This window comes from Bos javanicus, chromosome 24 (genome assembly GCF_032452875.1).
Source record: "Bos javanicus breed banteng chromosome 24, ARS-OSU_banteng_1.0, whole genome shotgun sequence".
Classification (NCBI taxonomy): domain Eukaryota; kingdom Metazoa; phylum Chordata; class Mammalia; order Artiodactyla; family Bovidae; genus Bos; species Bos javanicus.
In genome coordinates this window covers 50,271,616-50,296,541 of record NC_083891.1, presented here as the reverse complement: position 1 = coordinate 50,296,541, position 24,926 = coordinate 50,271,616, and the positions used below count along the sequence as shown (strand labels likewise).

Genomic DNA, 24,926 nt, shown 5'->3' with positions numbered 1-24,926 from the left:
GTCAAGGGTGAGAGAAGGGAAGATCTCAGAGAGTGCAAATGGCCCGTAGAGGTGAGTGGCTGAACCCTCCAACGACTGTGGCTGCTCAAAGCAGGAGAGGAAGCCCGGTCCCATCAACCAGCTTGGCGTCTTTGGGCAAGACCCCTATTCACTCTGCCAGCCTCTCAGCCTCCCTGCTGTCGAAGAGGCCTGAGAATGATCCCCTTCCTAGGACTGCGGGAGACAACAGGGCAAAGAGCATGAGAATGCCTGAGGATGTGAAGAGCAGGGAGAATGTGACCTGTGGTCGTGTTGGTGGGCTTGATCTGACTCTCGGGCTATCTATTGTTTCAATTCTCTGCCGCAGTGAGGCTCCTGGGGCTCTCTCCCTGGGCATTGGCAGAAACAGGAAACGAACACAAAATTTTTCAAAGTTTGCAAAATAGTATGGCCTGTAATGAATCTCTAGCAACTGTCAGGGACAGATAGCCTAAAAAGGCCTTATTATGCATTTCCCACTCGTGATAAAATGCCAATCTGCCCTATGTTTCATCTTCAAGGACAAGAACGCAACTGACGGCCAGCCCCGAGCTTGCTTAAAGGACTGCGATGTTCCTGGGAGTAATCACTTCGTCTTTCACCAGGATGAGTTCCGAGGAGGAGGCCTCATCACCCAGCTCAGGTAAGACAGCATGGAGTATTTTCTGGATTCAACCGATTCTATTCAACACTGTTGCTCAACACAGTTCATCGATTGCTATAGATTGAACCAGTTGGGCTCGGAAATGTTTACATATTTTTACAATTATTTTTGCAAGTAAGGGGTTCTGGTGATGCTGTGGGGGTACTGGTGATGGTGTGGGTAATTAATGTCTCAGATAGGAAAGATGTTTCAACTCGAACTTCTTAAAAAAGAAAAAAGAAGAAGAATCAGCCTGCTAATGCAGAAGACTCAGGTTCAATAGCTGGGTCTGGAGGATCCCCTGAAGAAGGAAATGGCAACCCGCTCCAGTATTCTTGCCTGGGAAATCCCATGCATAGACACAGGAGACTGTCCATGGGGTCATAAACAAACAAACAAACAAACAAAAGCTTGAACTTCTTCTCTTTTTTACTTTTATTTTCACTTACTTTATGCTGAATTTATTCCTGCAACACAAGATTTTGCTTCTTCAGTTTCTTCTGGGGCATCGTTTTCCTCTGTGCAGCCATCTGCCCTTTTTCAGTAAGGCTCACTGGACAGTGGCAGGAGTTCGTGGGGGTTAATCCAACCATGAGTTCTGTAAACCCAGAGGCACACCCTGGGGCTTTGCTCACCTGGATGAGCTCAATGCCCAGTGAGAAGTGACATCAGATTAGTTCAGGATCACTCTCAGCACGTTAAAGCATTTGCGGCAAACGCGCAGCACTCTTTAGGGTTCACCAACCCTGTGCCAGCCCTCTCGGCCTGGGCGTTCAGCCACTGGGACGACAGAGGGGCACACGTTGCTTCTGCAAAGTGACATCTTTCAGAGACTTGCCGGCTTTTCAGATACACACACTTCAATGGTCCGGGCAGTGAACATGAAGATTTGAACCTCTCGATTTGCATGACTTAGTGGGTTTTCTGGGTTGAGTAGCAAACTGTTTTCTGAGATCATCTCAGGCTACTTAACAGAAAAGTTGGAACATATTCTTGCTTTCAGTACTGACAATGACTGTCAAGTGATATAGTCAGGAAAACAGACCGCAGGGCAGCCAGATGGTGGGCTGGACAAGGAAACGGCTGAGAGCAGCTTCTTGCTCATAGCTGGTAGAACTGGAGAGACTTCGTAGGTAGGCTCCTGCCTCCCTGTGTTCTACCCTCTGTGCCTGAGGGTATCTGAAGAGGGATAAACCCTGTGTTTCTCCTTGTGCTGTCTATTGTATTCAAAGATTTGAAACAAAAAGACTGTTGCTTTTATATTAAAATAAACCAGATATGTAGCAGAAAGTGAAGAGTGAAAATCACTCAGTTGTGTCCAACACTTTGTGACCCCATGGGCTCCACAGTCCATGGAATTCTCCAGGCCAGTATACTGGATTGGGTAGCCTTTCCCTTCTCCAGGGGATCTTCCCAACCCAGGGATCAAACCCAGGTCTCCCACATTGTGGGCGGATTCTTTACCAGCTGAGCCACAAGGGAAGCCAATGGGAGGCAAATGGTGGAGGGTGATGGTGGAGAAGAGTTTCCCAAGGGATTCCTGCTTGTGGTGGCAGCTCTGGGCTTCCACTGGTGTGGGGTGGGGATGGGGGGAGTCTTGTGGAAGAATCTGGGGAGCACAAGGTTCCCTGACTCATCCAGGGTCCTCCAGCTGGGACCCTGCACCCTGAGCACCTTAGCCTTTCTTCTCTGCCTCTCCCAGCTAAACTGCTTCTGGTAAGCCCAGGTGCTGAGGTGCATTCTTTCACGAAGGCTAGCCTGAGGGAACTGCTCTTTGTCACCTCCTGTCCTGGGCCCTCACCAGTGTCTACAGACACAGAAGACTATGTCTTCCCTCTGCCCTCTGAGCTCTCCAGAGGGCACAGTGCCACCTGGGAGCGCTCTGCCTTGTTGAAACTATGAGCTCCATAAGCAACTGAAGAACAAGGAAAGAATGAATGAGGAACTGGCATTCCTAATTTGTGGCTGAGCAGGCAGCTGATTCGGAGAAGGCAATGGCACCCCACTCCAGTACTCTTGCCTGGAGAATCCCATGGATGCAGGAGCCTGGTAGGCTCCAGTCCATGGGGTCGCTAAGAGTCGGGCACGATTGAGCGACTTCACTTTCACTTTTCACTTTCATGCATTGGAGAGGGAAATGGCAACCCACTCCAGTGTTCTTGCCTGGAGAATCCCAGGGACAGAGGAGCCTGGTGGGCTGCTGTCTATGGGGTCGCACAGAGTCAGAACGACTGAGTGACTTAGCAGCAGCAGCAGCAGCAGGCAGCTGATTAGATTTCTTTTTAGAAGTGAAAATGAAGGGAGAGTTTGGCTTGACCTGGACGTATTTCTGGAAAAAAGACGAGAGGGAAGAAACTCAAAACTTGCCATCCCTTTTAGGCAAGTTTCCTGCTGGGACCACACACAAGTACAGAAGGAGGGTCTTCTGAACATCCTGACCCTAAAGAGGAAACCGTGTTGATCACTGCCAGGCATTTGTCCTCATGTGCCAAGTCTAAGTCGACAGTGAATTGCTGACCAATTTAGTTCTGCCTGTCGTCGTTTTCATCAGTAATAGCAGACTCAGTAATTACCCTCTTTGATTTTTCCAGAGGCATCAGCCCCTGAACTTCCGACAATAAGGAAATATTAATTGAGCGAGTGAACATAGAGTTGTTAAACAATAAAATAATTACAGTATGTGAAGGATATTGTGTCATAAGTACATCAATCTGTTGCAATCGAATTATCAAAGAGGCTTCTCATTCCCAGAAGAGCTGTGCGGTGTCCCAAAGCCATGTTAGGTGAACCTTTGTTCCCTGGGCATTGTGTCCTGGTCTGGACGCTTCCCAGGTTTGTGCTGTGTCTGGGACTCTCTGGGGTCGTTAGCTGTGTCCATGCTCTTTGTGGGAAGTGTTGAACAGAGCAGAATTTGGATCAGCAAGGCTCCTGAGTACCAATTCTGGTTGTGCCCAGATTTTCTCTGTGACTTGAAACCAAACAGGGAAACTTGTCTGCCCTTTTGTTTTCCCATCTGGCAAATGAGGAGCACGTTAGTTCTCTGCCAAATGTCTCAACACCTGAATACAAAGAAACTTTAGACCTGAGGGGTTATTAATAGTCTATCTGTTGTATTTCCGTCCATGGGGGTGGGGGGGGGGCAGGTATATTTCAGTCCTGAATCACCCGTGAGACTTGGCAGAGAATCCTGACACTTGCAGCATAGATTTTATTTCTTCAGCTGCTTCTGTGGCCTGGTTTAATTTTATCTGCTTTTTGGTCATCCTAAACACTGCATAGATTAGTTCAGTACAAGGCTATGACCTCCCCAATCTTATTCCCACTCTAGGCAGATAATCCAACTCTGGTGTTCCTGAGAAGAGAGAGGCCGATTTGGATGAATTGAACTTGCTCATTCTTCTCATTTTCACATTGATGTATCTCCATCTCTGCGGTTGTCTCCCAGTTTCAGATAAAAAAATGAGGAGTGGGGATCTGGGCGGGGGGGTCCTCTCTCCCTCCCCCGCACAGCTAACTCTCTCCCCTGTCCCCTTGCTCCCTCCCTTCAGCTGCTCCTATCTCACTATTCACTGCTTGCACTACCCACCTCTTAGGTCTCCTTTGCAACTGTTTTGAAACACTTCCAAGCTGTATTCTATTTTAAAATCACACAGCAACACCGGAGTGCCTTTCTTGATCTTGTTGTCTCCTCTAGTCTCTTTATTGCCTTCCTTTTGCAGTAAGATGCCTTCATTCTCTCTCTCCACATAGTTCCCCAGCTCTGTAGTCTAGCTTCTTTTCCCCATTGAAACTGCATTTTCAGAGGTCACCTGGGTGCCGGTGTATGCCCAGAGAGGGTTTTGTTTTAGCCTCATTCTTATTTTTTCAAGGCATCTGTTTTCTCTCCCTCTGCTTTGTCTTCCAAACTTCCACTCTGATTTACTTCAGTTTATATTTGTCCACTTGTCTCCCAGTTAGATCTCCCAAACTTTTCCACTGCCCAGTTATCGTGGCTAACAGGCTAAGCTCTGACATGAGCCCACCTGTGGTTGAATTATAACTCTGCCACTAATTAACCACGTGACCTTGAGCAAGGTCATCTCTGTGCCTCAATTTCCCCATGAAAATGAGGATCATAATTAAGAGTACTAACCTAAGAATCAAACAAGATAGTCTACACACTCTCTACCCCAATGTTTGGCACTCAGAAATATTCAATAAACATTACCTATTAGCATAACCATAAGCTCCTAGAACTTAAAAAAAAAAATAGAACTTTTTCCTTTTTCTCACACATTGCCCAAGTTACCCAACACACACCCAGACAGTAAATAATTATCAACAAATAGATTTATGCACTTGGGTGGAGAGTCCAGGAAGAAAGAATGATGGAAGGGAGGCTCTTTAATTGCGCGAGTATTTTTTATACACAGGCTTTTTTGTTTGGCTTGGTTTTCCCAATAAATCATTTACATTATTGAAAGTTCAAATCAGTCCTTTCAGGACCTGTTTGCTGGGCAGGAAGGGGCATCAACGGTCAACCCTCTGGCTGGTGGTGCAGCAGTCAGTCACAATGAAGCCGCTTGGCCGGGAACACAGTGTCCCGTCCTGAGATTCAAAACTGCTCCAACTGGATTAGGGAGGGAAGCGCCGCAGCGGCCGCCGTGAGCGGGGGCTCCCTGGAACCGGTCCACTGAGTGATGCCGCCATCTAGTGACCGCCCTCGGGATCGCGGCTGGGCAGGGTCCTGTCCGCGCAGGCGAAGGAGCCTCAGAATTGCAGTCCTGTCTTTAGAAACTGTGGGTGGGACTCAGAGTGAGGGGCGAATAAGGGGCGAACACAGCACAGAGAGGTGGGAAAACACCTCATCCCGGTCTGGGGAAGGAAAGGGTACAAGGGGGCTTGTGTCCACCTAGGACAACGTTATGGTTATCAGAGGTCGGTCCCTTCCCCCACTTCAATCCCATCTAAACTTTGATTTGTTTTGTTTTTCCTCATATGAGTCTCACTTTCCAGCACTCTGCGCTGACCCGTTATCCTGAACAGACCCTGCTTCTCGTTTCCTTTCTCCTATGTTAGGAATTCAGGGCTGGGAAAATTGAGCCGAGTCATCCCATCTGGCGGCTACCCCGGGAACAGCAGCTCTGCGCGGTGACCCGGCTCCAGCCGCACCTGCCGCATCGCCACGTGACCGCAGGTAAGGGCCGGCTGCGGGCTGGGGCCACCTGGGCTGCGGCTGGAAGAGGCCACGGTCTGCTTGCATCCCCAGACCTTTCTGGAATGTCACTTGGGTCACCGTATCAGAGAGTTGATATTCCCTTTGTAAAACTGTAGTAGGCGATTTGATGACTTTTTCTTTTCTTTTCACAAACTATGCCAATCTATGACCAATAGATTATAGATGATTATATTAAGATCATTGTGTTAAGAGCTTTAGATGGGGGTGGGGCTGAAAAGATACTGATGCTTCAAACTCAAGTGTCCCTGTGGTGTGTCCTCACCTGGCCCGCACTCAGGACATCGTCTAGGAGCTGGATACAGGCTTAGGACACAGTTATGGGAAGTGTAGTTTTGGCATCTTAAACTCCTCTCTGCTAGTAGCTATTCTACTTTGAGTTGTTTACGGTCTTCCCTGGTGGCTCAGTGGTCAAGAATCCACCTGCCATGCAGAAGGTGCAGGAGACGCGGGTTCGATCCCTGGGTGGGGAAGATCCTCTGGAGGAGGAAATAGCAACCCACTCCAGTATCCTTTCCTGGAGAATCCACTAACAGAGGAGCCTGGCGGGCTGTAGTCCATAGGGTCGCAGAGTCCGACAGGACTGAAGTGACTCAGCCTGCACACATCGACATAGGTTGTTTATACCACTCTAAACCTCAGTTTCTCCTCTAAAGTGGGCATAAGTAAACCTGTCTGTCAAGATTATTGTAAAGGTTAAATGAAATAAAACAAAGACTTATTTGAGAGATTGGGAATGGATTTTAGAGAGCTTATGGTTGAAGGAGTGAATTATTGATATAAAACATCACATCAAATATTTACCTTAAAAGGTAGAATTTCCCAGTTTTTAATGTGGGGCTATGGCCTTTTCTTTGAACATAGAATCCTCCAGGGAGTGTTTGTTGAGCTTTTTTTGCATGAGCCACACGCATAACACTGCATCTGTGAGGTCTAGGTTGGGTTTCTTTCAGTGTAGTGAGAACTTAAAGACATCTGAGAAGACTCAGGTAAAATCGCTTTCTGTACGAACATCCCAATTCCAGTAAATCATTCCAGATTATTAACACTGTTTTCAAACTTCTGTCCACCCACACAAATCTTAATTGGACAGCATTTTTTTAAGCTGCTTCCCCATTGTTGAAACCTCCCAAAATATTCAATTTTGCTTTCACAGAAACAACTCCCTTTCTCATATTTCATCAGTTTCTATAATAGTTAAAATTCACGGTTACAGTAACAAGTACAGCTGTTATAAACTGATTCTTGGTAAGCATATGAGGACTAACGCAGCAGAAGTTAGCACAGAGTACGATGGGCCACAAGCACTGGTAGGTACCATTCACAGAGGGCCTGCAGAATGTGGTTAACCTGGCAGGTTGGTTCATAGAGGTCATAAACAGCCTCGCCTGCAGTGTATACAAAGTGCTAAGTATAGTGCCTAGCATACATGAGTGTCCAGTGGTGGTAGCTACTAATATTATTGTTATCATTAATAACTCCAGTGTTGGAAGGATTGTTGCAAACCTAACAGTTTCTTTCCCTCATTTAACAGATAAGAATTTTGGTCTTCATAATATAGCTTTCAGTTTTAGTGAGTTAAAAGGTTATTGATTATAAATCTAACATTTTCAGTCAGAAGGAATTAAATTTGCAAAGGCATTTGGGAGTCAGCCTCAAGGGCAAAACTCATCTAAGTCACCCCAAATCCAGGTCTGTTCAGGAAAACCAGGTAAGAACACAATGGGGCCATGAAGACAAGCTTCAGGGTCGCTGTGATGGTGAAACTGTCCCCATCGGGGGCAAGTCATCAGCATAGAGGGAAGGACTTTCCAGAGGGGGAAGAATTCGTTGAAGAATGTGCACAGGGGTGAACAAAACTCCAGGCAGAGCCTGGCCTTAGGCTCAAGGCGTCCAGATGTCCTCCGGACTGAGCGGACTCAGTCATGCTAGACCAGGCGTTCAAGTCACCCAGCAGAAGAGCCCAATTCTCGTGGCAAAGAATGGCTGTTTGGGGGCCAGTGGGCTTATGGGTGGAGTTATGAACACCTAAGCCTTCAAATCCACACACTCTGTTTCTTCACAGTTTGTTTATAACATTCCTCTTGGAGATCCTGTCTTGCAGCAGGTGGAGATGATCCTTTTGTTTGATTGGTTTGGGTTGAAAGGACTTAATTTTCGGAGAGGAGGAGGGAGGCAGGCAGCCAGGCAGGTGGGTGGAGGCAAGCCTTTGAGAGGCCACAGCTCGGGAGACAAAACTCAGGTGAAGGGCCCAGCAGCCTCAACGTAGCTTTTAGATTTGTTGTATTTCTTAAAGCAAACCTTTAATTTAAGAAGAGTATCGAAGAGGTATGTCCAAGTCATAGCCTGTACAGTTGGCCTGATTTTAATTTTATTTTGAAAGAGAAATTCAATGTGCAGCCTTAGGTGAGTGGAGTTTGCCACTTCTGGAGTTGGTAAATTTCCTCCTGAATATTCCAGAGGTTCTTCTATGCCAGCTGTGTGGACCGTCACCAGGCATCTTGTAAACGCCATCAGGTCCTCCGCTCCCTGGGACTCGGATCCTGTAATTATGGAGCGGGCCTGGCACTTCTAACAAGCACTCTGGGGCATTCTGACATAGGAGGCCCAGCCAACACGGTGAGAAATGCTTTGCTTTCCCTGCCCCAAAGATGGAGATGAGCCCTGATACCTCGAGACTAAACGAGATCACAGTTTTTCTCTTGTGCTGGGGAGGTGGGCGTTGGTGAGCTACTGTGCGGCCCTGTGTTTTTCTAAACACAACTGAATCCCCCAAGCAGGGTGCTCAACCTCAAGTACTTTGCTCTGCTTGAGAGCCTTCCATGGCCTTAAATTCCATTAGATGTGGCTCTTAAGAAATGATAAGGCTGGGACTTCCCTGGTGGTCCAGTGGCTAAGAGTCCGCCTGCCAGTGGAGGGGAAACGGGTTCGATCCCTGGTCCGGGAGGATCCCACGTGCCATGGGGCAACTCAGCCTGTGTGCCACAACTATTGAGCTTGTGCACCATGCTCTAAAGCCCGGGAATCGAAACTACTGAAGTCCATGCACCCTAGGGCCCTTGAGCTGCAACTGGAGAGCAGGCTCTGCTCGCTGCAACTGGAGAAAACCTGCCTGCAACAACAAAGACCCAGAGTAGCCAGAAATAAATAAATAAATAAAAATTTTAAAAAGAGGTGAGGTCTTTCCCTCCTGAGGCCTGGGGAAGTGGCCTGGGTGGTTAAAGCCCTCAGCTGTGCTGTGCTAATCCTGCAAGAGAGGCCAGAGTGAAGACCAGGGAAGCGGGTTGGCTTTCCTTCCTTCAGGCATGATGGGGAGAAGTTTCAGGCATGATTTTCTTATGCAGCAGAACAGGGACACCAGCAGTTTATTACTGAGGCCTGTGCCCTCCTTGGGGAGTGACCATTGAGGGAACTTTCTTCTTCTAAGCTCTACATACCCGCAGCTCAGCGCCCGTCAGCTCCGATCCGGAGCATTCAGCCTGAGGCGTGGCAGGTTCCTTGATACAAAGGGTTGTGTCCAGAAATTCCCCAGAAAGGAACAACCAAGCATGTTTTTTTTGTTTGTTTGTTTGTTTTTGCCTCAGTGTAAATTTTTAAATCCCTTCATTCTGGAAGGGGATGACATAGTAATACTGTGGTTTCTTTTTTTAAAAGGCCCTGGATCTCAAAGTATGGTGATGCCTGGACTGGGAGCATCCCAGCATCACTTGAGAGCTTGTTACAAATGCAGACTGATGGGTCTTGCTTCAGGTGTAGAGAATCAGAAACCCTGGAGATGGGCTCTGGGAATCTGTGTTTTAACAGATCCTCCAGGTGATTCGGGTGTGCACTTGGGTGTGAGAACCACTGGCTCAGTGCGAAGTGTGTGGGAACGCCTTTATTCAAGCAACAAAAACCATCTTGCTAGGGGACTCCCCTGCTGGTCCAGTGGTTAAGACTCCACTCTTCCAATGCAAGGGGTGTGGGTTTGATCCCTGTTCGGGGAACTAAGATCCCACATGCCACGTTGCAGTAAAAAAAAAAATCTTGCTAGTTAGTGGGAGTGCAGTGTTCTGGGGGGTTTGGGGATCCCTCATTGCAGTGGTGAGGGGAGGTGTGCTGTCCAGGGATGAAGAAGCAACAGAGACAGGGGTTACAGGGTGAAGAGGTGTTTTCATGGGTCTCCTGAGTGTCTTCTGACTAAGAGAGCATTACTGAAACCAGCTTGGGTTGGGGTAGGGGGGCAAGGATGATGGAGAAGCCAAATCCCTGTGTACCTCCAGGTCAAAGAGTCAAATGTTCCGAAGCACGGCTGTTTAACAGGACTGGGTTCTAGCAGTCACCTGCATTAAATAAATTCAGAACTCCAGCAAAACTAGCAGAGCCAACTTGTCCTGGCTTGCCCAGGACTTTTTGGCTCTTAGCTCTGAAAGTCCCATGTCCCAGGAAACCCATCATGGCCATGCCCCAGTGTGTTTTTTTTGCACACCACCAATCTATTCTCCAGTTCCTCGGCCGGCACTGTCTGGGTGCCGCACGATTCACTTCCATTTAATTCAGTTCCGTTCAACTCAGACACTATCTACTTGGAGATAGCATCAGATCCCACAGGTTAAGGGCTCAGTGGGTTTGGTTAATTTGCTAGAGCAGCTCATAAAACTCAGAGGAACATTTTACTTCCTGAATCAAGGGTTTATTATAAAAGAATATAACTAAGAAACAGCCAGATGGAAGAGATGCACAGGAAGATGTGGAGAAAGGACAAGGAGCTTCCCTGCCTCTCCAAGTACACAACCCACCCTAAAGCTCCATGTGGTCACTGATCTGGAAGCTCTCCATCCTTTTGGGGTTTTGTGGAGGCCTCTTTATCTAGGCACGGTTGATTAAATCATTCACCCCTGGTTACTGAACTCAATCTCAAGCCCTTCTCTCCTCCCAGGAGAAGAAGATGTGAAATTGAAAGTTCCAGCCCTCTGATCACTGGATTGGTTCCCCTGACAACCAGTCCCCACCTTCAGATGACTTAGGGCCACCTCATTAGTGTAAGAGAAGATGCTTTTATGGTTCTAATCACTTAGGGAATTCCAAGGGTTTTAGGACCTCTGTGCCAGGAATGGGGCCAAGACCAAATATATGTTTCTTCTTATTAATCACAGTATCACCGGGGCAAAACAAGATGATTGGTCACTAGTCTATTCAGTAACTGCATATTGGAATTACTTGGTGAGTTTTTTTAAAATACTGATTCCCAGGCCCACCTCCAGAGATGATGGTAGACTTGGTCTGGGGTGTAGACAGGGTGTTAAACATTTCAAAGTTCCTTAGATGATTCCAACATGAGTAGGGTTGAGAACCACTGTAGCTACATACCTGTCATTTCTTCTACTAAATTTTTTTTAAAAAACCAAAACAAAGGTTAATGGTTTTGGCGAAGCTGAACCCCTACTGCACACTATACACAAAAACTGACTCAAAATGGATGAACAGCCTAAGAGTTAAAACCATAAAAATCTTAGAAAACATAGGGGTAAATATTTGTGACCGGATTTGATAGTGAATTCTTAGATATAACACTGAAAGCCTCAACAACAATGACAACAACAAAAATGGATAGACTTTGTTAAAACTAAAAACGACTGTGCATAAAAAACATTGTCAAGAAAATAAAAAGACAATGTACCGAGTGGGAAAAAGTATTTGTGAATCAAATGTCCAATAAGGGTCTGTGCTGGGCTAAGTCGCTTCAGTCGTGTGTGACCCCCATGGACAGGGAATTAGTTGTAGAGTTCTTTACATATTCTGGATGTGTGTGTGTGTGTGTGTGCTTCATGGCTCAGTCGTGTCTGACTCTTTGTGACCCCATGGACTGTAGCCCACCAGGCTTCTCTGTCCATGGGATTCTCCAGGCAAGAATACTGGAGGGGGTTGCCATGCCCTCCACTAGAGGATCTTCCCAACCCAGGGATTGAACCCAGGTTTCTTAGGTCTCCTGCTTTGGCAGGCAGATTCTTTACCACTAGCGCCATCTGGGAAGCCCTTGATAAGGGTCTAGTATCCAGAGTATGGGGCTCCTCTGGTGGCTCAGATGGTAAAGAGTCCGCCTGCAGTGTGGGAGACCTGGGTTTGATCCCTGGGTTGCGAAGGTCCCCTGGAGGAGGACAAGCAACCCACACCAGTATGCTTGCCAGGAGAATCCCCATGGACAGAGGCACCTGGTGGGCTACAGTCCATGGGGTTACAAAGAGTCAGACACGACTGAGCCACTAAGCACACACACACACACACATACACACACACATCCAGAATATGTAAAGAACTCTACAACTAATAAACAAAAAGATAGACCAACTCAATTAAAAAACAGGCAAAGGATTTTAATAGACATGGCTCTGACAAAGGTGTACAAACCACAAATAAACATACTAAAAGATACCAGTAGTCATTTAAAAAGTGCTAATCAAACCCAGAAGGGCAAACCACTTCACACCCACTAGGATGAATGTAATAATAATTTTTAAAAACTGGAAACTAAGCTTTTGGTGATGTGGGAAGATTGGAACTCTTGCATATTATAGCCACTGCAGAAAACAGTTTGGCAGTTCCTCAAAAAGTTAAACATAGAATCACGATGGTGATGGTTTAGTTGCTAAGTCGTGTCCAACTCTTGTGACCCCTGTGGACTGTAGCCCGCCAGACTCTGCTGTCCATGGGATTCTCCAGGCAAGAATACTGGAGTGGGTTCCCATTTCCTCCTCTGGGGGATCTCCCCGACCCAGGAATCAAACCTGGGTCTCCCACATTGCTGGTAGATTCTTTACTGACTGAGCTATGAGGGAAGCCCATTTAGAATCACTATATGACTCAGCAATCCCACTCCTAGGTATACACCCAAAGAATTAAAGCAAATATTCAAACACTTGTTCACCATTGTTCACAGAGGCGCTATTCGAAGCACCTGGAGGGTGAAGACAACCCACTGTCCATCAAAAGATGAATGGCTAAGCAAGTGTGGCTATCCATACCATGAAATATTACCTAGATATGAACAGGAATAAAGTACGAGTATGTGCAACAACATGGATAAACCTCAGAAACATCATGCCACGAGAAAGAAGGCAGACCCAAAAGGCCCTAATATTGTTTGATTCCATTTATATTAAATATCCAGAGTAGGTAAATTCGTAGAGACAGTAATCCGATTAATGGTTGCCAGGGACTGGTGGGGGAGGGCAGAATGGTAATTTCTTAATGGGTATGGGATTTTCTTTGATGAAAGCATTTTAGGTTAGGACCAGATAAAAGTGGTGGTTGTACAATGTTATTAAAATAGTTAATTGTATGTTACATGGATTTCATCTAAAAAAAAAATCAATGGTTCACTCATATACAAATTAAAACTAAATTAAATTTAATTACATAATTAAGCTAATCAAATTTAATTTAATATTACAATTAAAACTGAACTCTCTAGTCAGTCCTTCATGGCTGGCCTTTAACTACTTCCTGTTGCCGTATCTTCTACCACTTCCCTGTTTTAATTGTTATTATTACCTCTCCCGTGTAACTTACTGCATGGAATCCCACTGGAACCTCGATGTGTTCAGTGTGTTTCAGCTTCTCCTTTGAAGCTCTCTCGCGCGCAGTGGGGCATCTCTACCAGCACTTCCAGTGCATAGTCTTATCTCCTGTAGCTTCCAACTTCGCATCCTTGCTCTCAAAGCGTGGTACTCAGGATTGGCAGCCTTGATGTTACCTGGGAGCTTATAAGAAAGGCAGGAAACCCCACCCCAGACCCACTGAGTCCGAATCTGCATTTTACAAAGTTCCTCTGATAACTCACGTCTGAGAAGCGCTGGTTTACTCCAGTGGGTCTCAAACCAGGCTGCAGATCAGAATCACTTTGCAAGCTGTATTTATTTATAATGTATTGGGTTGGCCAAAACGTTCGGGTTTTTGGCCAACCCGATATATTTTAAATAAGATACACACGTGGTAAAATTGCAAGCTGTATATAAACAAAGAACAAATAGCTTGGCTTACCACCTGGTTCTTCAAGGAATAAGCCCTAACCCACTGTGGGCTTTGACCGAGGGTACACTCCCAGAGGTGGTATCTCACCGTGGTTTTGATCTATATTTCGCTGATGATTTGTGATGCTGGTGTTGCTCTTTATCTTCTGATGTGATTGGTCCATCTCCTTGGTGACAGGTTCCCCAGGACAAACCTCAGGGATGCTGCTTCTTTATAGCCCTACCTGGCACAGGGCTTTGAGTGTCTGTGGCTCATATGATGATTTGTTCTTTTTTCAGTTCCATGGACCAAACACCGAGAAGAATGCTGGGCCAGCCCCTTTCCAGCCCCGCCACCCAGCCCAAGAAGAGAAGCACATCAGTGATGTCTTTCTTTTCCAAGGTCTGAGACAAATTACTATGAACAAATGGGCTGTCTCAGTAGCCACTTTGTGATACGTGTGCTTGTGGGTTCCTTCCCTTCCTTCTACTGAGGTGCCTCTTCTGAAAAAAGTTTGATGGCAGCTCTTAACACGAGTGAAATGTTTATAGGATAACAAGAAGATGAGTTGGGAAGAATTTAGCTTGCTGCGAACTTAATAATATAGAATGAACTGCAATGAATATTCAGAAATACTGATGAGCCTTGGTATCACACAAACTCCAAATAGGGCTGAGGGTCTCGTGTCCAGCCCCACCCCACACCCTCTACTAAGGATAATTTGGATCTTGCCTGAATCTTGCATTGTCTTGGTTCTGACTCCAACACATTGCCATGTCCTGTGATGCCCAGGACAACACGCCCTTCTTGGTGTCAGGGCTCAAAGCCCTAATATCCCATCTCTTGCCCTACAGTTAGAGTTTAGACCCTGAAGTCCAGATTTATGCATCAGCCACACAGTGCTTCCCAATATGCATTATTTATGCATTTCTTTTCCTAATCATTGCTCAGATGCTCACATTCTGGGGTAGGACATCTTGCAAGTGCCCCAAAATGCTTGTCGATGTGCTTTGCTAATTGTGTCAAAGGCTCTTGAGAGGTTGAGTGAAATGAACACTGAGAATTGACCCTGGGATTTAGTCATACTGGGGACAGACAGTAGGGGAGGGGGTATGGGTGCCATCAGCCTGATGGGAGAAGGTTCAAGAGAGAATGGAGCAGCTGGAGAAAGTGAGTATAGACACGTTTTTCAAGGTTTAGCTACAAGGTGGAGCAGAAAAACAAGAAGAGCTGTGGGAGGAAGAAGGTCAAGGAAACCCTTCTTTGGGACTTGGGGAACACAGCTTCCCCTGTCCTGTTTAAAGAGATTGGGCTTCTCAGATCTCATGAATGCTCCTAAAGCCCCGTTGTCTCAGCTCTGTCACATCCACAGCTGCCCAGGCACCCCTCTCTGTAATCTCCCCAAACCTACCTCAACATAAGCTCTGCATCACTTTTCTCCACCCCTTTTTCTCTTCCTCCATTCTTTTCTCCAATATGTAGATTAAACAATATATTCCCAGTAAAAGCCAGGTGTCTTTAGGCGGAGAAAGGAGTAAAATGGAGCAGCAAAACAGGTTTTTCTTACAGGGAGGGATTAGGGTTGGTGATGGGTAGGGTGTCACTCTGAACACTCCCAAATCAATGTATTTTTGACCCACCACCTAGGTCTCTTGGAATCTGAGGCTCCAGAAGCAGGAACCTCTGAAGAATGTGTTTTTCATCTTGGCAGAGACAGCCCGGGACCCCAGTGTTAAAAAGCGTCATATGGTGATGAGAGGCCTGGGAACCATGGCCTGTGAGACCCCGGACAAGGTAGGAAGGGCAGGGGGCACTCGGCCAGCCCTCGTGGCCTGGAGTCCCCAGGGCTGGGGGTCCACGCTGTGTAAAGGATCTCCATGGCCTGGCGTTCGTATCTCGCCGTTTCCTTGGGCCAGGAGTCCAGGTACAGTTCAGCTGGGTCCTCTGCCCAGGGGCCCGCAAGGCTGCCATCAAGGTGTGGGCCAGACTGCATTCCTTTCTGAAGCTCAGGGTCATCTTCCAAGCTTTGGGAGCTGTTGGAAGAATTCAGTTCTTTCCGGTTGTAGAACTAACGTCCCTCCTTTCTTGCCGACTGGCCATGGGCTCCCAGAGGCCGCCCTCACACAGCACGGCAGCTTTAGTTCTTCATCGTCAGCAGGAGAGTGTCTCCCGCTCCTGTCTGCCATGGGATCTAAGGGAACCATGGGAACGACGTCTATCACCACCGTGACCTTTGAGAGATCAGAAGCTCTCAAAGTCACTGGCTCCTTCCACCCTCGAGGGCAGGAGACTGCACAGATGCTCATGTGACTCCGTTGGGGTCAGCTCAGGGTCATCATTGCTCAGTATCATCAGCCTTGGGATACGGAACCGCAGGCAAGGTTAACACACAGCTGGACATCACCCTCTGGTGAATTTAATTTTCCTAAGAATTTATGTTTAGTAGAAGAATTTAATTTTTCTAAGAATTTGTTTGTTTAGGAAAAGATGTTTTCCCCACTTCTTCCTTCAGCATCTGTCCACTTCCGTGACCATTTCGTCTCATCCCCTGTCAAAATCCCCAATAGGCCACAGGTCCCTAGGTCACCCAGCCCACCACCCTCCTTAACATGCCCTCCCCAGCCTCACCCACCCACAGGCCAGGCTCCAGACTGCTCTTTCCGTGCTTCCAAGACCGAGCTGGGTTCTTGGGTCAGATTAGTGAAAGTGTTTGTTGTTTTGCCGAGAGATATTGCATCCTGTGCTGAAGAAAGCCATGACCTCTTAGTCCAAAGCCCCAGGTTATTGGATGATTAGAAGTGGAGTTGCTTTCCAACCCCTGCAGAGCGATTGCTGTGCTGCTAACACTTTCCAAACCTTGCTAACAGGTGAGAAAGTATAAGAAGATTATCCTAGATCTGCTGGTGCATGGTCTGTATGACCCGGTGAGTTCTGAAGTCATCCATGAAAGCATGAAAACCCTGACCATCATCCTGGGCAAGATGCAGGGGAAAGCCCTGGGCTCCTTCTTCATAGACATCACCCTCCAGACCCGAACTCTGCTCGATGACGTAAGTGAGACGATGCGGGAAAATTCCAGGTTCTTAAAGTCAAATGTGAGCCCTGGGTGATGCGTTGCTCAGGAAACAAGGCCTCTGTTATTCGCTAGTTATTAAGAAATTGTGACTCAGCTGGTAAAGAATCCGCCTGCCATGTAGGAGACCTGGGTTCGATCCCTGGGTTGGGAAGATCCCCTGGAGAAGGGAAAGGCTACTCAGTCCAGTATTCTGGCCTGGAGAATTCCATGGACTGTATAGTCTGTGGGATTGCAAAGAGTCGGACATGACTGAGTGGCTTTCACTTTCAACTTTCTTGTTGAGAGACTGGTACTGTGCTGGGGGTTATGGAAGACATATAAAGATATTAAGGATTCCATCACCACCCCTCAAGGAGTGTTCATCATAGTAGAACCGATGCGTATATACACACTTAACGATGATGACGCTCACGTGTGTTCAATGGTTTCTTACAAATGTGATGATCAGCATAGTCCATGTTTAGTGAGGTCTTACTGTGTGCAGGCCTGTCTCCAGGCAGTTTACATGGATCATCTCACCTTCATGATAACCCGGTGAGGCAGGCGCTGTTATCTTCACTTTATAGAGGAGGAAACCAAGGCCTTGAAAGGTTAGGTAGCTTTCCCAGGGATCGTGGTGTGAGTCAGTGGGTATGAAACTAGGCCCTCTGCGCAGGGCCTGCACTTTTTTTTTTCCTGTTTAAAAAAAAATTTTTTTTAATTGAATTCTGTTTTTATTGAGGTATAGTTGATTTACAATACTAGTTTCAGGTACACAGTGATTCAGTATTTTTACAGTTCATACTCCATTAAAAGTTGTTACAAGATAATGGTTGTAATTCTTGGTACAATATATCCTTGTTGCTTATCTATTTTATTATTTTAATTTTTATAATTGATTTTTAATTGGATACTTGCTTTACAATCAGGGCCTGCCCTCTTAACTGCTGGGTGACAAGGCAGGCTGAACAAAAAGTACATGGACACAGAATGTGAGGGCTCGGGAGCTGATCAGTTAGCTTACCATAGTTACACACACACACACACACACACACACACAGCTGATCAGTTAGCTTACTGTAGTTCACACACACACACAGCTGATCGGTTAGCTTACTGTAGTTCACACACACACACACACACACACAGCTGATCAGTTAGCTTATTGTAGTTCACACACACACACACACAGCTGATCAGTTAGCTTACCGTAGTTCACACACACACACACACACACACAGCTGATCAGTTAGCTTACTGTAGTTCACACACACACACACACAGCTGATCAGTTAGCTTACCGTAGTTCACACACACACACACACAGCTGATCAGTTAGCTTACTGTAGTTCACACACACACACACACACACACAGCTGATCAGTTAGCTTACCATAGTTCACACACACACACACATACACACATACACGCAAGACCTGTAGAGCAGGGAGCAGACCTTGCATTTACTCACAGAGCATCCTGCATGAGTTCCTCACACCTGATTCCTCAGGAGTAACTCCGTGAGAGCCGGGTGCCTGCACCCCACCGGAGGAAGAGAAACCCGCAAAGTATGGAGCTTGAAGCTTATGAGTAGCTGCTGGGACATTTGCCTCCCCTCCTTCACAGGGAGGCCTGTGCTCGATGTGAACCAGGGCTTTCTGGGGTGGGGAGGGAGGTCTCCACTCCACCTCCCTGGAGTATTAAGCAGGTATCTCCAGGGAGGTGTCTCTAAGTCTCTCTGGAGGTGCCATCTTAATCGCCAGGGCTTGTTTGCCATGCGACCTTGAGGGGTGGGGGTGGGGGCGCAGCATAAGCCTTTGTTCTAGAATTCCAGGCATGAGAGTCCTGAAAGGACTCTTAGGAAAAAAGGGAGGGATTTTTTAAATAGGACCGGGGATCAGGGCATCAATCCTAATCTATCAAGTCTCTGGAATGTCATTTAACACATGTGGGAGTTAACGTCATCAGTGTGTATATACTCACGGCTCCATTACAGTGAATCCTCCTGGGTGGGGCGGGGTGGGGGGCGGGCAGGTGATGGAACCCTATGTGTGTGTACATGGTGGTCAAAGATGGGCCTTGAAAGAGAGAGGATTCTTTGTGCACATCAGCAACCACGGTCCCGGCAAACTGGATTTCCTCCAGAGGAGAGGAGCAGTTAGGCATTAAGGTCGTGTGTGCGGGGGGCACAGGAGGAGTAGCTGGGGAAGACGAGGACTTCGACTTCGATGAGGAGTAGCCCGGGAGGACTTCGACTTCGAGGAGGAGTAGCTGGAAATGACGAGGACTTCGAGGAGGGCTAGCCAGGGAGGACGAGGACTTCGAGGAGGGGTGGCCGGGGAGGACGAGGACTTCGAGGAGGGGTAGCCAGGGAAGACGCGGACTTTGAGGAGGAGGAGCTGGGGAGGACGCAGACTTTGAGGAGGAGGAGGAGGAACCAGGGAGGACGAGGACTTCGAGGAGGAGTAGCCGGGGAGGATGAGGACTTCGAGGAGGAATAGCTGGGGAGGACGCGGACTTCGAGGAGGGGTAGCTGGGGGAGGACGAGGACTTCGAGGAGGAGGAGCCGGGGAGGACGAGGACTTCGAGGGCCTCAGGGGAAACTCCTCAGTCCCCTTTCCAAGCGCATTTGCTTAGGGGGTACTCTGCAGACCCTTCCGTGGGAGTGTTATGTAATGCATAAAACAAACGCTTAAGGACACCAAATCTGAGAGGTGAAAAATGGAATTCCAAGAAGTTTCTGGCCCCATGTTTCTTGGTTAATGGACTATGAGCTCTTTTTATCAGCTCCATCTTGTGACTAAGGAAACTGAGGCCGGGAGGGTCAAGGAACTTGCCCCAGGTCTGGCTTTAATGAGTAAAGAGATAACCCATTTTCTCATGCAATCATTTTTTAAAGCTAGGTAGACTGATTTTTGATCAGAGAGCCCTTGTCAAAGTGAAACCTGGGGATACTTGTGGGGAGCTCTTTCTGACAGTTTGTAACTCTGTCAGAGCATTCTTCCCTGCCTGCCTGTGCTATGTCCCCTTCAGATGACTGTCAGACTCCCGGGGGGACAGACAGCCCCTTACACACCTCTGTACATCTCACAGCATTAGGGTAGTGCTTCAGATGGAGTCAGGACTCCGTGAGCACCAGCTGAATCGAATTAAACACACACACACCGGTAGAACAGTGGAGAAAGTGCAACACTAAAGCAATTTCTGTATGTGTTACACGTGCTAAAAATTGTTTCACAAGAGATCAGTGGTGTCCAGTCTTGCTGAACGTCTGTGTGAGGAGGCCCGTCCTAGTCCGGTTCCCTCTGGTTCACCTAGAGCTGGTGAGGATCAGGAAACACTGATATAAAAATTCCTTCACCATGAGTCAGGAGACTGGGTTACCACTCTGGTTCTCTGTTCCTCATCAATGATTTCTGCTGCATGTGGGAGAATTCAGACCAACATAGAGATGGCCTGGCAAAAATGCTGGGAATATTAACAGGGAGTGGGTCAAATGAACTATGACACAGCACCACCCCCCATCCCCCGCCCTGCCAAAAACCTCTGTTTGGATTGACATGGAAAAGAGCTCCCAGAGAGACTGATGAAAAACCAAGGTGCCTAACAGTGGAATGGTCCATGTCCATTTGTGTAAAAACGTGGGAAGGGCTATATAATAATATATATTTTATTTTTTCCTTCTTAATTTTCCGAAGGGCTGCATACAAAATATATGACTTTGTGGAGAGGGAACTTTGGTGGCAGGTGGAGAAGTGTAGGAAGGAGACTTACTCTTTTTTTTTTTTTTTATAAACCTTTTTGGTTTATTTTGAATTGATCAAACCTGGGTCTCCTGCATTGCAGGCAGATTCTTTACCATCTGAGCCACCAGGGAAGCCCATAATACTTGGTTATTTTGAATTTCAAACCCTGTAAACATCGTCAATCTCCACAACGTTGAATAATGAAGAAAAAATCTGGGGAGCTGGGAGTAGCCACAGTGATGCCCGTGTCTGCTGGAGGAGGGCCTCAGTGCAGACTCGGGGGTCTTCTCTCCATCCCCCAGCCCAGCTGGCCGAGTGCTGAGACGGGACGTCAGGGCTCACCTGGAACGTGCAGGGAACAGGGCCGCACTGTCCCGTGATGCAGCTCTTTGTGGTACTGACTGGGGTTTGTTGTTCTGTTCACGGGGGACCCACAGGAGAATGACAGCCTGAGATACTCGGCCTTTGTCTTGTTTGGGCAACTGGCTGACCTTGCTGGACGGAAGTGGAGGAGCTTCTTCACCCGTCAGGTGAAGCAGACTCAGGACTCCCTCCTGACCCACTTACAGGACAGGAATCCCCAGGTGGCCAAGGTAAGTCTGAGCCTCTCCTGGCAACCAAACACCTGGAACCACAGCACCGTTTGCGGAGGGAGCGGGGAGGCAGCCCTGCTGAGTCGGGATGTCAAGCCCTCCACTGCGGCCAGTTCCATCATGGAAGCTCAGAGGAGCATCCGTGTGAGTCCTGGAGAAAGTGCCTCTCTGATGGCTACCTGATTCCTCTCTGAGCAGGGGTGTTCTTTTCCATCTGCTCCTGCCCTGCCTGCCTGGTTCCAGCCCCTGTCAATGCCAGATACAGTCAGGTTAATGGAGACGGGGCAGGGAGGTGCTGGCTGACTCTCTAGGGCAGCAGCTCCTCTCAGAGGAGATTCGTTCACGCCCAGCTAGCTTTTGTCAGCACACTTGGTTCAGATTTTCCACCTGGTTCAGATTTGGCTTCTTAGCTTCTTATGAAAAGTGCTGCTGCTGCTGCTGCTAAGTCACTTCAGTCGTGTCCAACTCTGTGTGACCTCATAGACGGCAGCCCACCAGATTCCCCGTCCCTGGGATTCTTCAGGCAAGAACACCGGAGTGGGTTGCCATTTCTTCCTCCAATGAGAAGTGTGTTAATCGTTCAGTTGTGTGTGACTCTTTGTGACCCCATGGACTGTAGCCCTCCAGGTTCCTCTGTCCAAGAGATTTTCCAGGCAAGAATATTGGAGTGGCTTGCCTTTCCCTTCTCTAGGGGATCTTCCCGACCCAGGGATTGAACCCGAGTCTCCTGCATTACAGGCTGATTCTTTACTGTCTGAGCCACGAAACTTTTGTTTCATTCTTGGAGAAAATGTGTCCTCATGGGATTGGGTGGACCTCAGGGCTGCTTTAGAGCAGGTGAGAGTTTCAAAACCATCAGGAGCAAGTGAAAGTCGCTCAGTCGTGTCTGACTCTTTGTCAGACCCCATAGACTACACAGTCCATGGAATTCTCCAGGCCAGAATACTGGAGTGGGTAGCCTATTCCTTCTCCAGGGGATCTTTCCAACCCAGGGATCGAGCCCAGGTCGCCCGTATTGCAGGTGGATTCTCTACCAACTGAGCTATCAGGGAAGCCCAGCAAAGGGTTCCACTAAATCACTGATCTTCTTTAAGACGGTGCATGAGGGAGGGAGAGGGAGAGAGATTGAGATTGAATTTAGGAATCTAGTATGACTTTTTAAAATAGATTTTTTTTTACCTTTTTATTTTGTGTTAGAGTATCGCCGATTAACAATGTTGTGATAGTTTCAGGAGAACAGCTAAGGGACTCAGCCGTACGTATACACGTATCCCTTCTCCTCCAAACTCCCCTCCCATCCAGGCTGCCACATAACATGGAGCAGAGTTCCCTGTGCTCTACAGTAGGTCCTTGTAGGTTACCCATTTAAATATAGCAATCCAGCACTACTTTTGATGAGACAGGAAGTGTTGTGGTAAACCCAGGCTCTGCCCTCCCCTGCAGGCCCAAGTTATAGACATGGTCATTGCATAAGCATAAATCCTCTCAAAGTTTTTATGTGCCATCCTGGGTGGGAGGAATTTGGGGGAGAATGCATACATGTATACGCATGGCTGAGTCCCTTCTCCATTCACCTGAAATTATCACAACATTGTTCATCAGTTATACCCCAATACACAATAAAAAGCTTAAAGTTTGAAAAAGTAAAATAAAAAACATAAGCAGAAATCCTTTAAGATTCAAATTTTCAAACTTTCTGGAAGTGAAGTTCACCCTCTCAGTGGTCCCTAGACCACAGATCGGCGCATTCCTCCTCCTCGCTTGGAATTATAAAACTCTCTCACGTTTGTGACCATTAGGTGGTAATATTATTTCTCTCAGGCCTGCAAAACAACTTTTCGAGCCTGTTCTCCGTATCTGAGACAAAGCAAGGACTACAGCTTCCAGAATGAGGAGGATCAAAGGAACCCTAAGCTCTGCCGGCAGCTGGTGAGTGAGCGAGGGCAGGAGACGTTCTTCCAGTCCCTGCGCAGTCGATGCCGGTGTAAGGCGGAAGGTGGTCGGCACACCAGGGAGTTGCCCCCATAAAACAACTGTATGTTTCAACTGTAATTGACCCACAACGCAATGTAAATGGCAAAACGCCCAGAGGACTGTGCACAGAATACATTGGCAGTTCCTGTTTAGATCTCTGCGTGTGTGTGTGTATTAGGTCGCTTAAGTTGTGTCCGACCCCTTGTGACCCCATGGACTGTAGCCCACCAGGCTCCAAGGGGATCCTCCAGGCAAGAATACTGGAGTGGGTTGCCCTGCCCTCCTCCAGGGGATCGTCCTGGCCCAGGGATGGAACCTGCGTTATGTCTCCTGCAGTAGCAGGCGGGTTCTTTACCACTGGCACCACCTGTCTTAGATCTCTGGGTGAATGCCAGTGATGATGCCTCCTCCTCTGAGAACCTGGAAGTTGTTTATCCTCAAGCTCAGCCTTTGATGACCATCTACTGGTTCTAGAGTCGAGGAGCTTTACTGGATCCGTCCCTCACGTGTCCCTTTGCCAATTTCTTTCAGAGCCACTACCATCCCGAGCTCCTGCAGTTCTTCTATGCAAATAAAATCCTGTAAACACAGAGCAGCAGGGAGGTGGGTCCCGGAGCGCATGGCTGGGGGCTGGTAGTCCCCCTCTTTTAACCCTTCGGATGCTCCGTTGCCTCTGGTGATTGCAATAGAAAATGGGATGTTGGGAGAGCAATTGATGGCAAACTTAAGACCGTGGAATTGCATAGTTACATCGAAAGTAAATTCTAAATAGCGTATCTCATTTTCTTCCACACAAGTTTGATGGTAAGGTGCATCCTTTCTTTAAAACATTTAAAGTATATGTGGATTCAGTGCTTTTTTCTCAGCATTTTTCTTCTTAAGGATATCTCTGTCACCAACCTTTCTTTTTAATTTTTAAGGTTTAGGAGAATATTACCTGAAGTTTTTTTTTTTTTTTTTTTTAATCTGCTATTGATCCTTTGCCATTTGCTATTAATACCTTTTTCTGGCGAGACCTATTTAGAGTTGGCCAAGGTACTAAGAAGTTAGTGTGGAGGGCAGTTTCTAGATGCTCATCATTGTCAACAGCCAGTGTCTCCAAGATCATTCCAAACAAGAGTTAATAAAGAGAAAAAAAATCGATGAAGCATGTGTTGAAAAACCTCGAGGTAATGGTAATATGTGGAATACTAATAATGAATAATGTGTATTGAGCATGTTTACAGTTCACTGGGTACTACGCACTTTGCAAATATTATTTAATATTCACAACAAGCTGTGAGAAAGGTACTATTAGTACCCTCATTTTATAGGTAAGAAAACTAAAGTGAAAGTTGCTCTCTTTGTGACCCCATGGACTATAGCCCGCCAGGCTCCTCTGTCCGTGGAATTCTCCAGGCCAGAATACTGGAGTGGGTAGCCGTTCCCTTCTCTAGGAGATCTTCCCAACCTGGGGACTGAACCCAGGTCTCCCGCATTCCAGGCGGATTCTTTACCATCTGAGCCACCAGGGAAGCCCAAGAAAACTAAGGCCCAGGGAAATTAACTTGCCCAAGATTACCCAGAAATTAATCGAAGCGGAATTCAAACCCTGACTACAGGAGCCTACATTCAGTCAGCACACTGCCTTGTTATGGAATAACTGATGGATGGTTAGAAATGTAAAAAAATAAAACTAATTAAAAAAAACTGC

General features: G+C 47.2%; 1 protein-coding gene across 2 annotated transcripts; it reads left to right on the top strand.

The window, feature by feature from the left end:
* The first annotated feature begins 530 nt into the window (after positions 1 to 530).
* Positions 531 to 24,926, top strand: MRO (maestro). Of its 2 annotated transcripts, XM_061400221.1 has the most exons (8): positions 531 to 661; positions 5,720 to 5,837; positions 14,165 to 14,267; positions 15,513 to 15,659; positions 16,733 to 16,915; positions 21,104 to 21,259; positions 23,081 to 23,188; positions 23,765 to 24,926. In XM_061400221.1, exons 3-8 carry the CDS (start codon positions 14,169 to 14,171, stop codon positions 23,816 to 23,818), a joined length of 747 nt encoding a protein of 248 aa, XP_061256205.1. In that variant the 5' UTR covers positions 531 to 661; positions 5,720 to 5,837; positions 14,165 to 14,168; the 3' UTR covers positions 23,819 to 24,926. The 2 variants fall into 2 exon arrangements, with proteins under 2 accessions (XP_061256205.1, XP_061256204.1); XM_061400220.1 differs by lacking the exon at positions 23,765 to 24,926 and having other exon boundaries at positions 23,081 to 23,385.

Coding starts and splice junctions, on each gene's coding strand:
- MRO (XM_061400220.1), top strand. CDS start 14,169: ATGGACCAAACACCGAGAAGAATGCTGGGCCAGCCCCTTTCCAGCCCC. Junction 16,916..21,103: donor CCCGAACTCTGCTCGATGAC/GTAAGTGAGACG, acceptor GGGGACCCACAG/GAGAATGACAGCCTGAGATA. Junction 21,260..23,080: donor GGAATCCCCAGGTGGCCAAG/GTAAGTCTGAGC, acceptor TATTTCTCTCAG/GCCTGCAAAACAACTTTTCG.